This window comes from Giraffa tippelskirchi, chromosome 4, assembly GCF_054371585.1.
Source record: "Giraffa tippelskirchi isolate mGirTip1 chromosome 4, T2T-mGirTip1v1.2.pri, whole genome shotgun sequence".
Lineage (NCBI taxonomy): Eukaryota > Metazoa > Chordata > Mammalia > Artiodactyla > Giraffidae > Giraffa > Giraffa tippelskirchi.
Window position 1 is genome coordinate 120,285,524 of NC_137278.1, and position 15,772 is coordinate 120,301,295.

The following is a 15,772-nucleotide window of genomic DNA, read 5'->3' on the forward strand; positions in this document are numbered from 1 at the left end:
CTGTGTCTCTTATGTCTCCTGCATTGGCAGGTGGGTTCTTTACCACTAGCGCCACCTGAGAAGCCCCTCTTAACCTCATAGTAATTTAAATTTACTTCCTCAATCATCTTTATTGTTTTTGTTTCACATCTATTATTTATTTAAGTAGCTTTTCAATTATTAAGTAAATAAATACAGAAATGACACAATTTACCCAGGTAGAACTAATGGTAAAGAACCTGCTTACCAATGCAGGAGACATGAGACTCTGGTTTGATCCCTGGGTCAGGAAGATCCCTTGGAGGAAGATATGGCAACCCACTCCAGTATTCTTGCCTGGAGAGTCCCATGAACCTGGCAGGCTACTGTCCATGGGGTTGCAAAGAGTTGGACGTGACTGAAGTGATGGAGCATGCACGCACAGAAGTGACAGAAACGGATCCTTTGTTTTACATGTTTGAATCAGGAGTTTGTAATTTCTGAATTGTGTTATGAGCCATTCCAAAATATCTTCCCAAATTGGAGTTAAATGATGAGTCCGAATTTCATCAGTTTTTTTTTTTCCCTCATGTGTTTTGACTTTTTGTTTTGAATCTTTAAAAAGTATATGTTGGAAGTCTTTAAAATGTCATCATGTCCCAACAGCCTGATACTGGGGAGACCATCTTGTTATACAAAAGCGCAATAGAAAGTGCCAGTTTGCATGTGTTTAAAATACTCTATTAACAAGAGGACCCTGAAAAGAAAAAATGTAACAGTTGCAAATAACCAAAGTGATGAGCAATTGTAGATACTGTGTGAACTGCTTTTACTCTGATGGGATTAAGGGAATGAACTGAACAGGACACATACCCTATGTTCTTACATGTGTTTTTTAAAAGAATCCTTGCAGCTGCTCTGTGAAAGGCACTGTTAAGAGAATGATAAGACAAGCCACAGGCTAGTAGAAAATATGTGCAAAACACATATTTGACAGAGGTCTTGCATCTAAAATATGCAAAGAACTCTTAAAATTCAACAGTAAGAAAATAACCCAATTTTAATGGACAAAAGATTTGAGCAGACGTCTGACCAAAGAAGCTATATAGATGGCAAATAAGCATATGAAAAGATGCTCATTTATCATCAGGGAACTACAAATTAAAACAATAATAATATACTATTACCTACGTATTGCTGCTGCTGCTGCTAAGCTGCTTCAGTCGTGTCCGACTCTGTGCGACCCCATAGATGGCAGTCCACCAGGCTCCCCCGTCCCTGGGATTCTCCAGGCAAGAATACTGGAGTGGGTTGTCATTTCCTTCTCCAGTGCATGAGAGTGAAAAGTGAAAGCGAAGTCGCTCAGTCGTCTCCGACTCTGTGCGACCCCATGGACTGCAGCCTACCAGGCTCCTCCATCCATGGGATTTTCCAGGCAAGAGTACTGGAGTGGGGTGCCATCGCCTTCTCTAAACCTATGTATTAGGAGAGCTTAAAAAAAACTGACAATAGCAATCACTGGCAAGGGGGTAGAGCAGGAGGGCCTCTGATTCATAGCTCCTGGGAATGTTAAATGGTACAGTCACTTTAGGAGACAGTTTGCATTTTCTTAGGAACCTAAGAAGTCTTACCATACAGCTCAGTAATCATGCTCTAATTTACCTAACTAATTGGAAAACTTATGTCCACAAAAAATTGAATGTTTACAGTTGCTTTATTTATAATCACCAAAAACTGGAAACAACTAAGAGGTCCTTAATAGGTAAATGGATGAACAAACTCTAACATAGTCATACAATGAATATTCTTCAGTGAGAAAAAGAAATGAGCTATCAAGCCATGAAAGACATAGATGAATCTCTGACGTGTATTGCTAAATGAAAGAAGCCTGTCTGAAAGGGCTATCTATCTATCGTAGGATTTCAATTATATGACATTCTGAAAAAAGCAAAAACTATAAAGACAAAAATCAGTGGTTTCCAGAGGTACGGGGGAGGGAAGGAATATTGAATATGCAAAGCACAAGGGATATTTTAGACCAATGAAACAATTCTGCCTGATGCTATAATGGTGGATATACAGTGCTATGTATTTGTCAAGACCAGTACATTGAGAAGTCTAAAACATGTGCCCTTATGTACAGATTCTCTGGTTCCATAAAGATGGCAATTTTGTTAAATTCTATTGTGCTTCGTCACTATTAAGAGGGGGAATAAAGTCTGATTTGTTTATAAATGTCTAGTCTGCATTACTGAGTATTTTCTGGCTGAGGAAAGATAACTGCTTTTTTTTTTTTTCCCAGTTGCACTGGATCTTTATTGCTGTGTGCAGGCTTTCTCTAGTTGTAGCAAGTGGTGCGCACTGGGTCTTTATTGCTGTGTGCAGACTTTAGTTGCAGCAAGTGGTGCACAGCCTTCTCTTTTCAGTGACTTCTTGTTGCAGAGAATAGGCTGTGGGTGCTCAGGCTTCACTAGCTGCAGCATGCAGGCACGGTATTTGTGGCTTGAAGGCTCCAAGTTGCAGGGGCTTCAGTAGTTGCGGCTCACCGGCTTAGTTATTCAAGGCATGTGGAATCATCCTGGACCAGGGATCGAACTTGTGTCCTCTGCATTGGCAGGCAGATTCTTATCCACTGCGCCACCAGGGAAGTCTGAAAGCTACTGTTTTGATGAAGCATTAATGAAACCTGCAGAGTCTTCCATTTACAATTTACAATCATTTATGATGATTGTGACAGTTTTCCCTAAATTAGCTTCTGTTCCATTCATTTTAAACCTTGTTTCTCCTCCATCACTGACATATTTCTGGGGTCAGTCCACAGAACACATTCACCAGGGCCTCATAATACAGCCTCTGACCACACACCTTTGGGTCATGATGCCCTAGTGCACTGGCACAGTGGTCAGTGAGAGAGTTGCTGGAAGCCACTGCCACACAGAACACTTACTAATAACCTAAAGATAAATGGAAATGATGGCAATTTTTACAAAAATATATTTCTGTGGGAATACATTGCTAGTCCCCTTCCTATGACTTATAAAAGAACTATGTAACAAAGGACCAGGCATTTAAGCTTCTTCAGCTTCACAGAAAATCACCCTCCACGTACGCAAGAGTCCTTGGAAGTTCTCTTTTATTTTCTTCAGCTTTCAAGATGAAATAGCAATCAGGATGGATAACCGTGAGAATGAGGAATGAGGTAGGTAATTTGGAAGAGAAAATAACATATGAAGTGTCTATGAGAATGGAAAAAGACTAGGGAAATTGTTGAATGGCATTAGGACCTCCTTCATGTTCTTCAGGAGGAATTTATAGAAAAACCAGTAGGTGTGATGGTGTATTACACTCTGGCCATGTTTAGTCACACAATTATACACCAAAGAGTGGGTGGAGAACTGGATTTGAGCAGGGGGATCATTGCCAAGCAAATATTGCAAAGTGAGAGGGATCAAGGGGGAAGAAGATGATGCAGAGAGTGATTTTAAAACTGGATTATGAATTTTAACCTGTGTAAAGAGAGGAGAAAGGTTATCAAAAGTTGATGGTTAGTGAAAAGTGGTAAAATCAATAGGTTGAGAGGTCTTGTGGATCAAAGGATTGTTAGAATTGAATGCATGAGGGAGTAAACTGGAAAGACACAGAGTGATGACAAGAAATGGGATGCATGGAATTGAGATACGAATGAGTTGCTGTTAATGGCAATGACAAAGCCTACAGGGTTACCATCAGACTGAGTGGGCAGGGTGGTGTTGAGGACTGGTCACTAGGACAGACATTTCAAAGACCTAAAAGGACAGGATATTGAAAGGATCATGTATATGTGTATCAAATTCCCAAGAATTAAGACAGGAGTACAAATGAGTTGGGTGACAGTGAACCTTGGTGCTCACACAAATAAGAAATGAAGGAGAAGAACTTGGGAGTTAGTACATGAAAGTAACAGTGAATAGCAATGGGTATGTAACCTGATAAAATGAGATTCAAATATTGGAAGAATTAGGGAGTAGAAAAGAAATACCCAGAAGCAGCAATGAGGAGCAGATAACCCACTCCCAGACCCAGTTATGCAAGAAATGCAGCCACCAACAGAAAGGGCTGAAGAGACAGATATATCCTCAAAAGAGAGCCTCATTTTAATTTGGAAGAAAAATTTCTAAAAGTACATTGGATTTTACTAAGTATGGACTGGAATTCCAAAGGGCACATGTTTTATTACAATTTCAATGTCCAGATATAATATCTGGGCTATGGTAGGGGGTAGAGGTTTATGCCAGCTGATGCACTGTGTTACACACTTTTCTAATAAATGGAAAGGGTAAGGTTAGAGGATATAGTATTGCATATAAATGTATATACACAGTATTTCTGATGGCTAACAAGAAATAATTGTTTTCCTCTGGAGGAACTAACTAATGTTGGAGGGAGAATTTTGCCTTTATTTTATACTGAAATACTGCAATGCATAATGATATGAGACAATCAAAATATGAATACTTATTCGGTCTTTTCTTAATATTTATTTGGCTCAAGTGGGTCTCAGTTGCGGCACCTGGGATTGTCATTGTATCATGCAGGATCTGTCATTGTGGTGCAGACTCTCTAGTTGTGGCACGCAGGCTCAGTAGTTGTGGTGTGTGACCTTAGTTGCTCTGTGTCATGTGGGATCTTAGTTCCCCAACCTGGGTTTGAATCCGTGTCCTCTGCAATGCAAAGCAGATTCTTAACCACTGGACCACTAGGGAAGTCCCTTGGGTCTTTGGCATTAAAGAATTATTACTTTATCTTAGGTGTGACAAGGGTATTAGGATGATGTATTAAAAGTTATAATTTAGAGATGCACGTATATTTACAAATCAATTATTTGTAGGTATCAGCCTAAAAATAATATGAAAGGGGGGGTGGAAAAGAGGAATAAATAAGAGACTTAGAAAACTAAGATCATTCACAAGTTGAGTAAGGTTGAAGCTAGGTTATGTTTACATGGAGTTTCATTACACTGCTCTGTCTACTTTTGCATATATCTCAAATTATCCACAAAAAGTTACAGAAAATAACTCATTTAACACTGCAATAGGTAATATCTATCAGATAGAATTTTGTTTCAATTCCATACTTTATTATTTGCATTAAATTTGGAGAATGAGTGAAAGTCACTCAGTTGTGTCCGACTCTTTGCCACCCCATGGACTATGCAGTCCATGGAATTCTCCAGGCCAGAATAGTGGAGTGGGAAGCGTTTTCCTTCTCCAGGGATCTTCCCAACTCAGGGATCGAACCCAGGTCTCCGGCATCTTGGAGGTGGATTCTTTATCAACTGAGCCACAAGGGAAGCACAAATTTGGAGAATGCAGTGATATAGATATTCAGTTCTAGTCCTTGTGTTATTTATAACTTAAAGGGGAAAACAAACTATTAGCAAACATCCCCCCCCACCCCGAAAAATTATGAGGTGAGTCAAGGAGGGCCTTGAAAACCATGTTGAGTTTGGGTTCTCTCCTAAAAATAATTAGAAGCCCTTTCGGTGTTTTAACCAGAGAAATATATTATCCGTTGTCTCCATATTATTCACTCTAACAGAGGAACTGATTGAAAAAGTGCTCAGTAGTTGAGAACTGTGATCAATTACAAGGCTATTATGATCAAGGCTTATATTGATGGAAGTTCATAATATAAAATGTGAGTAGAGAGAAAATCAGCAGAGAAATTGAAAAGAAATGGTGGGTGAGTATGTGTTGTGTCATAAAGCTGGAGGATGGTCTCAAGAGTCCAGTACCAACTAAGGGTTAATAAGCAGGATGACTATTTATTGCCTAAGCCACATAAGCCATGGTGTCTGATCTTGCCATTCCATCTTTCTTCTCAGAAACATGCAATGGCTTACCCTAAGAATAATATGACTTCCTTGTTTTGGTATCCAAGGTTCTGTTCTCATCTCACTGTATACCTCTTTATGGGTTCCATGCTCTCAAGACACAACTGATCTGATTTGATGGGATAAGCTGAAACATTTTACAACTATTTGCTTCAGAAAACACTGCACAGGCTGGGCATGATTCTCCTTCTTTATCAAAATCTGTCTCATCCTTGTAAGTCTTGGCCCAAACACCAACTCCCCCATAACCATCCCCGGTCTATCCATTTCTCCTTCCTTCATGCTGCAACCATACTAGCTGGACCTCAGTTTTGCACTTAGGAAGTTTCTTCACTGCGGCTTTATGCAGTCAAAAGTGGTTTTCATATGTACTCAACTTCCCTCATAGCTCAGTCGGTAAAGAATCTGCCTGTAATGCAGGAGACCCGGATTTGATTCCTGGGTTGGGAAGATCCCCTGGAGAAGGAAATGGCAATCCACTCCAGTATTCTTGCCTGGAAAATCCCATTGACTGAGGAGCCTGGAGGGCTACAGTCCATGGGGTTGCAAGAGTCAGACATGACTTAGGGACTAAACCAACCTCAATGAAGTTAGAAACCTCTTGAGATCTAACAATGTGTTAATTCAGCTTTACCTTCTTTGATTACCTTACCTATCTTTCTCAGTTACTTAACCAATACATATTTATTGGGATAAAATGATTCCTTTTTTTAATCTTTCTTATTGGAATAGAGTTGACTTATAACGCTGTTAGTTTCCACTGTACAGCAAAGTGAATCAGTCATACATATACATATATCCACTCTCTTCTCGACTCCATCCCCATATAGGTCACTACAGAGCACCGAATAGAGTTCTCTATGCTATACTGCTGCTGTTGCGGCTAAGTCGCTTTAGTCGTGTCCGACTCTGTGCGACCCCATAGATGGCAGCCCACCAGGCTCCGCCGTCCCTGGGGTTCTCCAGGCAAGAATACTGGAGTGGGTTGCCATTTCCTTCTCCACTATGCTATACAGTAGGTTCTTATTAGTTATCTTATTTTTAACCTTTTTTATTTTGTATTGGAGTATTGGCAGTAGATAATGTGATAGATTCAGGAGCACAGCAGAGCGACTCAGCCATACACATGCATGTATCCGTTCTCCCCCAAACTGCCCTCCCATCCAGGCTGCCACATAACATTGAGCAGAGTTCTCTGTGTTCTACAGTCGGTCCTTGTTGGTTATCCATTTTAAATATAGCAGTGTGCACATGTGGATCCCAAACTCCTTGACTATCCTTTCCCCACTGGCAACTGTAAGTTTCTTCTCTAAGTCTGTGAGTCTCTTTCTGTTTTGTAAGTTCATTCGTATCATTTCTTTTTAGTTTCCACATATAGGGGATGTCATATGACATTTCTCTTTCTCTGACTTCGCTCAGTATGATAATCTCTAGGTCTATCCATGTTGCTGCAAATGGCATTATTTTGTGGAATAAACTGATTTCTTATCACCTTGTGTGCATATCACAGCAAAATACAGATTGATGTTTCCATAGAAAAAATTTGAGATTAGCTTAAATGCTCAATCAACCACATTATGAACATGTGTGATAACCTTAAGATATCAAATCACAGGAAAACTTTGAGTGCATAAAATTCTTTATTTAGAACAATAAAGTATATGTATATATAATGTAATTTCAAATTCAAACCTGTATAAAAAAGGGTCAGGACATATACCTATTTTAAAAAGTACACATACAGTACATACACATACACATCACATTTTACAAACTTTTTTATTTAATTAAACTTCAGTCATAATAAAACTATAGAATAGTGTTGAAAGACATTTACATTACAATATGCAAACTCCAATCTATGACTGAACTAGCAATATATCTATACATCCATCTAAATGTCTGAATACTTTAAGTCCACTGATTAAAAAAAAAAAAACAGTGGCAAGTGGACACTATAATCACACATTAATCCTTAGAATATAGGAGAATAGGATATTTTGATTGGAAACTTTTACTGAGTCATAGCTCAGAAATTAAGTAACTGAAAATATTATGGTTTTTAGTTTAAACAATGTTATTTTCAAAAAACAATATAATTAAGATGTAATTGTAGATGGCACTTATAAATAAATCTACAATGCTTAGGAAACATTTTTAGGATCATGAATATCCATTATAATATGGATTATTTCTAAAACAATACCTTGTTAGGAAATGAAAGTACCATTATTTTATCTTCACAAAGGGCATTTCCAGCAACACTATAAACACCACAAATGAAGTGGTTGGAATTTCAATCTGAATGTTTGTATTTTAATGCCAATTTCAAAATAATACTGTTTCCAAACAAACTGGCTTTCTTTAAAATTCTTATCCCACTTTCCAATTTTAAAATTTAATTTATGGCTTACCCATCTCCAAATGGATTCTAAAGTATCTTTTGGCACTTAAGAACTTTATGAGCATCTTACATTTTCTGCCCTTAGCTTTTAAGAAAATGAGAGATTTGAATGCTTAATGTGGTGCACTTCCAAATGCTACACACATCTTATAGTATCTTTTCCTGGATAAAATATACTCTTGGTTTTCATTCTCCCGAGGTAATCCAAAAATGTTTATTTAAGCAAAGGAAAAAGCCATCTCTTGTGTAAATGGTTATCCAATTCAACCTACAGTAGACTGAATTTCACTTTAAGAATGGACCATATTTACATTACAAACAAGAACAGCCATAGCTTTTTATGTTCAAATTGCTTATTCACAGAGATCATAGTTGGATATTTTGTATGTGATAGCTTCAGGTCTATTTTATCTATCATCTTTGTCATTCACATATCAATAGGTTTCTCTCACACCTATGGTATGACCTGACTTCACCACATAAATAAATAAAAAATTGAGATCCAAAGAAGGGCAGTGATTTATCAATACAGGTTAACAGCAAAGTGGAAGCTCCTGACAATTTTTCCTAACATCCATCCCACTATGTCAAACTGCCTTTTTGAAAAATGTATTTTTTAGTTAAGTCAGAATAGGTAGGCAATGGCTAAACGCCCTATACTGGAGTTACATTTTGAAACCAGAAACTAGCTGCAGAAAAACATGAAGAACTATCTATGAATTCTGAATGGATTTTTCTATAAATTTAAAATTTCATTTGAATTAGAATAGTGAAATATGCCACAAAGTTTCCCCAAAGTACTTTAATTTCTTACTAAAAGCAAATGTTTCTTTGTGAACATACTTTATCATAAATTGTCGTTTTCACATACTTAGTCCTTTTTAAAGAGAATAGGGTATTGTTCTATAAAAGTGTTGAAAAAATCATCTCTGACTCATTAGAAAGTGGCAGTGTGGTAAGCACAACAGATTACAATACAAAATCCAGCAACACTTCAATATCCCTGGGCAGGCATCATTTATCACAGAGCCAGTTTCTCTACAGACTTGGGTTCTACCAAAGAGGTACAAAGCTTTTAGTATAATTTAGAATCTGAAGACTTCTGAAATTATTTTAAAAGACAATTTTAAAACATTACAAAAGAAGACTATCAGATACACGGCACCAAATTTAAAGGGTGATTTCACTGTTTAAGATGTCAGTTGTGAGTTTTCCATGATTTATAAAGGCTATTCAGAACACATACTGGATAAAGTAAAGCAAAGATATATATATATTAATCTCCAAGCAGATATGACAGTTAATTCTCAAGCAACTACCATCCAAAGTAATGTTCAGCATTTTTCTATTGTTCATGTATTTTATTGAATTTTAGTGTTTTAAAAATTGGTATCTATACAACTGTCAATGAACCAATACATTTAATTAGGCAGAATACATCTCCCCTCACCCTACCATGCCAGATTTCATAACTTGCTGAATTTGTTTATTTAACTCTATTGATTTAGGACCATGTCCTTGAGTGTTAAAAACCCAGCTACCAGTTTTGAGAACAAAAGTACATTTATTGTACTCTGAAGCTCATTAAGCAGCATTTTCACATACCTATGAAAATCAAAACCATTGCTGAAATAAACTATTAGATTGAGAAGTATCAATCTTCTCAATCTATACATGATACACACATACTCATGTTAATCTAGTCTATTCAGAACAGTATCACATACTGAGACAGGTCCTTACAGCCATTAACTTGATCTCTTTTATTATACATATCATAGTTGTACCATGGGATATTTGAGGGCCTAAATAAATTAATGCAGCTTCCCAAAGCACCTGGGTTGTATCTTAGAGAAATGACTAGTACTTGAGGAACCACAGCACTTTAGAGAAGACAAGGGTCATAGAAATCATCTGAGCTCTTTGGTATAAAAAAGAGCAAAGGCCACTTACTGGAGCTGGATTCAAATTAGCATTGAACGTAAGCTAAAATCCAACTCTACTAGAAATTCTTGGACTAGTAAAGTCAAATAAAATGTAGCAGTTTTTCATGCCCTTCTGTGTCACTGCATTGAAAGGTAATCTGATGGTGGTAGGATATGGCAATGATGTTATCACAAGGATGAAGTTAGAAGGAAAGCTTTGGATTCCTTTATGTTCATGATATATTGAAAGAATCTTCATCAAAATAAACCATAAGAAATCATTATTTGACCTTAGTCAGATGTTTCTTTGATATAAAAAAAGAAAATTGGCAAGGGAAATTCACTTAATGTCTTTACAAGTTCTGGTTTAAAAAGTGCAATGTCCATCTTGGGAATTTCTGCCAATTTCACTTAATATGACAATAACGCTGTCACATATTTTAATAGCAAACTGACATGCATAACTACATAAAGCTCTCTTTTTATTTTTAATTCATAAACCTTAATGAATATAGAGTGCCTGATTTTAAATAAATGGATCCTTTAAACAGATAATGGTGATTATAGTATAAATGACTAAAGTTACCTGATTCCCTGCATTCTTGTAAAAGCCAAGTCACCTAATTTTCAATACCCACTATCAGCATGTGAGTGTGGTTTTCTAATCTTAGATACTAAATATCATAACTTATTTTTCCTCTCTCCCACAGCAGAAATTGAAAATGGGGCCTCCATACATTCAGTGATTCCTCCTAAGTCCCTTTACATAACTCTGTAATAGTTTTAGAATATAAACATCTTGTAATATATTTTGCAAGCACAATTTATACACTTTAGAGTGGTCAAGGGCAAAGGCCGGCTTCACTAGGGGTGCCAGATGTCCTCCTCGGCAGATGGTTCTGCTGATCAGCGTCCACAGCTTCTTCATGTGACAACTCTCCAGGAGTCTCTTTTCTGCAAAGGCATCATGTTGTCATTCAGTACTGGCTAGCTTGTATGGACAGACCTAGCCAACTATGTCCATTTGTCTCGTGGGATACATGTGAGCACCTTCTATGTCAGGAAGAGACCCAAGTTCAGACCCATATCCCTCACTGATCAGCAGCTATGAGGCTGACCTGCACCTACCCTCACACTGTTTCCACTGCTTTCTAAGTAAACAGTGGATGATGCTACTGAGTTTTTGTTTTTTGAACATTTTCTAGATCCCTTTGATAAAAATGATGACCCCCACCCCCCACTATCCAGGCTGAAATCTACTTGCAGACCAAGATAACTATGAACGGCAGGTTGTCACTGTAAAATAAAGCTATGTGGTTTTTCAGCAGTTAGATGCTTCTGGAGGCATGCAAAATTGTATGTGCAATCTGGGACACGTGCTTTCTCTCCCAATATCAGTTTGCAAGTTCTAATTGAGACCACAACTCCCTGTAGGTCCTTAAAATAGAGTCCCGCTCCATACAAGTTCTTCTTGATAGATGATTAATTCAGTGCCAGTTTCACAGTAAAACACTTTGTTCCAATTTCTCAATCATCCATAGAGAGTCATGGGTAGCAAGAACAGATAAAGATGCGGTCTGTCACTCCAGACAGAATAGGAACTTGTTTAAAGCTGCTTCATTTATGAAGCAAACATGAACTGTTACCCGCCTAGAGAAGAAAGGAAAAGAGAGAAATTATATAGCATATCTGCTTTCTGCCTTCTTTTCTTTCTCAGTAGCTAAGTTCATGTGCCTACAGAATGAGTAATAGATTTACAATGTATGTTTCACAGCCTAAAATAACTTGACAAATATTTTCCTAGATATTAGTGATCACTCTCTGATCTCTCTAGTAACATTTTACCAAATCTGAAATGATCTTTTTATTTAGTATGTCTTCCCATTAGAAGGTAAGCCCTCTGAGGACATGAAGCTTTGTTGATCTTTTTCATTGCTGTATTCCAACAACTGAAACAGTGCCTGGGACAAAATCCATACAGTTATCCCCTGCTTTTTCCAAGTTCTCTTTACACTACTTTGCTTTTACAAAAGACCTACATTAGTACCGGTTTTCAACACATGATAGAAGTCTGAAGAGGATTTTTGCTTCTATGAAAAAAGGCAAAAAGTGATACAGCATTCAGGATTTGTTTTGCGATTAGCAAGTGTGCACCCCATCAGTATGAGTGGCACTTCCACCAACTTCTTTCCCTGGAACTACACTTAGAATCTCAGCATAAAGCTACTGTATCATCTTTGAACTGTGTCTATAAGCGTCTGTGCTTCTCCTCAATTTATTTTGTGCATCCTGTTAGTAAGATGTGTCCTAAGATGATTGCTTCTTTGCTTTAAGCCATTTTGGTTTAAGAAAGGTTTCATAGGAATGCTCTACTCTTGGATAGTGCTGGAGTGGTCTGTGTGTGCGTGCTCAGTCATGCCCAACTCTTGGCGACCCCATGGCCTGTAGCTCACCAAGCTTCTCTGTCCATGGAATTTTCCAGGCAAGAATACTGGAGTGGGTTGCCATTTCCTTCTCCAGAGGATCTTTCAGGCCCAGGGATTGAACCCATGTCTCTGGCATCTCCTGCATTGGTGGGCAGATTCTTTACCACTGAGCCACAAGGGAAGCCCCACTTATATTTGATAAATACGTCTTGAACATGGAGTGGATGAATGAATGCCCTGTGGCTTTCATAGCCCCAGGCACACCACAGATTATCTCCGTTTGTGATGAGAGTTATCAATCTATGTAGCCGTGAATTTCTCTAATGAGGCTATGAAAAGGTTGTAGACAGGCAGTGAGGTATGAGGGACAGTGGCGGTGTCAGAGTGGAGAAGTGGAGTGGCATGAAATATATCAGGATTCCCACAAATGACAGCCTTCCAGCCACTGAGCAGCACCAGTGTCTTGACTGCCTACCCAGGTTCTAGCAATCACTTCTTCCAACCAAGGAAAGAACAGCAGCAAGATGTCCAGTACTGTGAGCCAAAAAAGAAACAAAGAAACCCTGTCATCATGTCCTGACAAAGCCTCTCGGGAAGTTCATTTGGCCTCAGTGCAGCTTATTGTACTTGTATGAATCATGAAAGCCAGACTCTGTTTTAGTTTTTCAGTGCTGGGGTTAAACCGCTGAGCTGTTGACTCAGCTCTCAGATTTTTCAACTTTTTATTCTTATTTTAATTAATTGATTTATTTTTCGTTGTGCTGGGTCTTTGTTGCTTTCTCTAGTTGTGGTGAGTGGGGGCTAGTCTTCACCGCAGGGCAAGGGCTTCTCATTGCGGTGGTTTCTTTTGTTGAGCAGCACAGGCTCTAGGCACGTGGGCTCAGAAGTTGTGGCACTCAGGCTTAGCTGCTCCATAGCACATGGAATCTTCCTGGACCAGGGATTGAACCTGCACTGGCAGGTGGATTCTTATCTGCTGTGCCACCAGGGAAGTCCCAGATTTTTCAACCTTCAACTGAAGTGTTTGTACTTTTATCTTTTCTTTTTTAAATTATAGGCAGCGTTTATATGTTATCTTTAATCACAACCCCTAAATAAATGTGTATTTTGCATTTAGTTTCTTCCCTGTGAAAAGTTACAGTGTTAGTCATTCTGTTGTGTCTGACTATGTATGACCCCCATGGAGTGTAGCCCACCAGGCTCCTCTGTTCATGGGATCTTCCAGGCAAGAATACTGGAGTGGGTTGCCATTCCCTTCTCCAGGGGATCTTCCCGACCCAGGGATCGAACCTGAGTCTCCTGCCTTGTAGGTGGATTATTTATCATCTGAGCCACCAGAGAAGCCCCTACTCTTCACCTATTTTTGTCCTTATTTATCAATCGCAGAATCAGAGGTCACTGGTTTTAAAATGTTTGAGATCATTACACAGGCTATATTAAAAACTTTATAGTATGAGTGATAAGAAGTACAGTATTTTTTCCAGTAATATACTAGATGTATATAATCTCTAAATGTAATATATTTTGTATATTCTCTAAATGTAATTTACTAAAAATATAAATATATAAAATGTAATAATATACTAAAAACTGTATTATATGACAATTTACCAAATTCTGAAAAATAGGAAAATTATATTTAGGAAAGCAGAATTAAATCCTGAAGGAAAAATTAACAGACATTAAGAGAAAATTCCAGAAATACAAATTACCAAGTTTAAAAATAAAGCTTGGTTAGAAAAGCAGAAGGGACTAACAAAAGGCAAAAAAAAATAGGTATTTTTTAAAAAGCTATGAAGAATTCGAAATTCTAAACTTAAGCAGAGAGAAACAAGATTGGAAATCACTTCTGACTTTGTCTTTGAATCATTCAGAAAAAAAAAAAAATTTAAAAGCCAACAGCTGGTTTCCTATAGAACAAAACTACTATTTTTATAATGATACCCTGGATTCTTACAACAACCTCATGAAATAAACAGGCTGAGCATTATTATCCTTTCAGTTATATTTGAAAAACCAGGGATCAAAAACAACTGACTCATCCAGGAACCTACAGCTAGTTAAGGTGCAGCTCAAGGTTTGAACCTAAGTCTAATTCCTTCTAATCCTCTGCATCACAATGTATCAACAGAGAGCGAGCTCCAAAACCAAACCTTCAAAGCTCTAGAAATTCTTAGGAACAAAGTGGTAAAGAGTCACAGATCCGGCCCTTTGGTAACCAACCATTCCTGAGTCCTGTACATTAAATGTCTCAGCATAACTTGCCCTCATCCTTATTCCAGTTCTAGGATCTCCCTTCTGTCTTAGCTCAGATCCACTGGAAACTTCCAAGTTATGTTTCTTTTATAAATCTCTCCGCCAGCCTAATTATAATAAGAATTACTTTCTCCACTTACTATGCTGGGATAAGTCTACAAATACTGCTATATGAGTGTCTACAGACTCATGCTGTTTACCTCCAACCAAACTGGGCTTTCTCCATGATCATGCAGTCCTTCCCCCAAGGTCTCAATTAAAATTCTTTGTAGATGACTTCCCAATCCCAAATCTACTATTTCCATCCCTGACTGTTCACTGAAGTTCCAGTGCAACACATTCGGTCACTGGTTAATAATTACTAACATCTCCTTCTCCCATTTTTTTCTAATGGTGCTGACATCTGATTGGTCTTATAGGCTCCAAATCATCAAGAATCCATGTGCCAATGCAGGAGATGCAGGTTTGATTCCTGGGTCAGGAAGATCCTCTGAACAAGGAAGTGGCACCTTACTCCAGTATTCTTGCCTGGAAAATTTCATCGGCAGAGGGGCCTGGCAGACTACAGTCCATGGGGCCACAAAGAATCAGACACGACTGAGCACATACATCCCTGAGTGCTATAATAGCAAACCTTACATCCCACCAGGAACTAGGACTTGATTCTTTTACTGCCGTGTCTCCAAAATGGCCTATGCTTTCCTATTTCCATGGCTGTGACCCTAGCTCAGGTTGTCATTCTCTCACATCTGTTTTGAAAATCCACTCGTAAGTACACTTCCTGACTCCAGTTCACCACTCCCATCCATCCGGCCACATCAACATCTGATTACTTTCCTAAACTTCTGCTTTGATTGTATTACTCACATTTTTCCTAAACCCTCCAACAACTCCTTATGTGACTCAATAGTGTGTAAGCCCTGTATATGGA

At 38.2% G+C, this 15,772-nt stretch overlaps 1 protein-coding gene across 5 annotated transcripts in view; it reads right to left on the reverse strand.

Annotated features, from left to right (window-relative positions):
• Positions 1-7,451: 7,451 nt before the first annotated feature.
• KITLG (KIT ligand) overlaps positions 7,452-15,772 on the reverse strand; it is a 99,166-nt gene continuing 90,845 nt past the window's right edge. For all 5 annotated transcript variants that reach the window (XM_081483551.1, XM_081483554.1, XM_081483553.1 and 2 more), the window contains one exon: positions 7,452-11,809. Coding sequence is in view for 3 of the 5 variants with exons in the window: in XM_081483553.1 (XP_081339679.1) it covers positions 11,740-11,809 (70 nt within the window). In the remaining 2 variants the exon portion in view is untranslated. The remainder of the gene's footprint in view (positions 11,810-15,772) is intronic.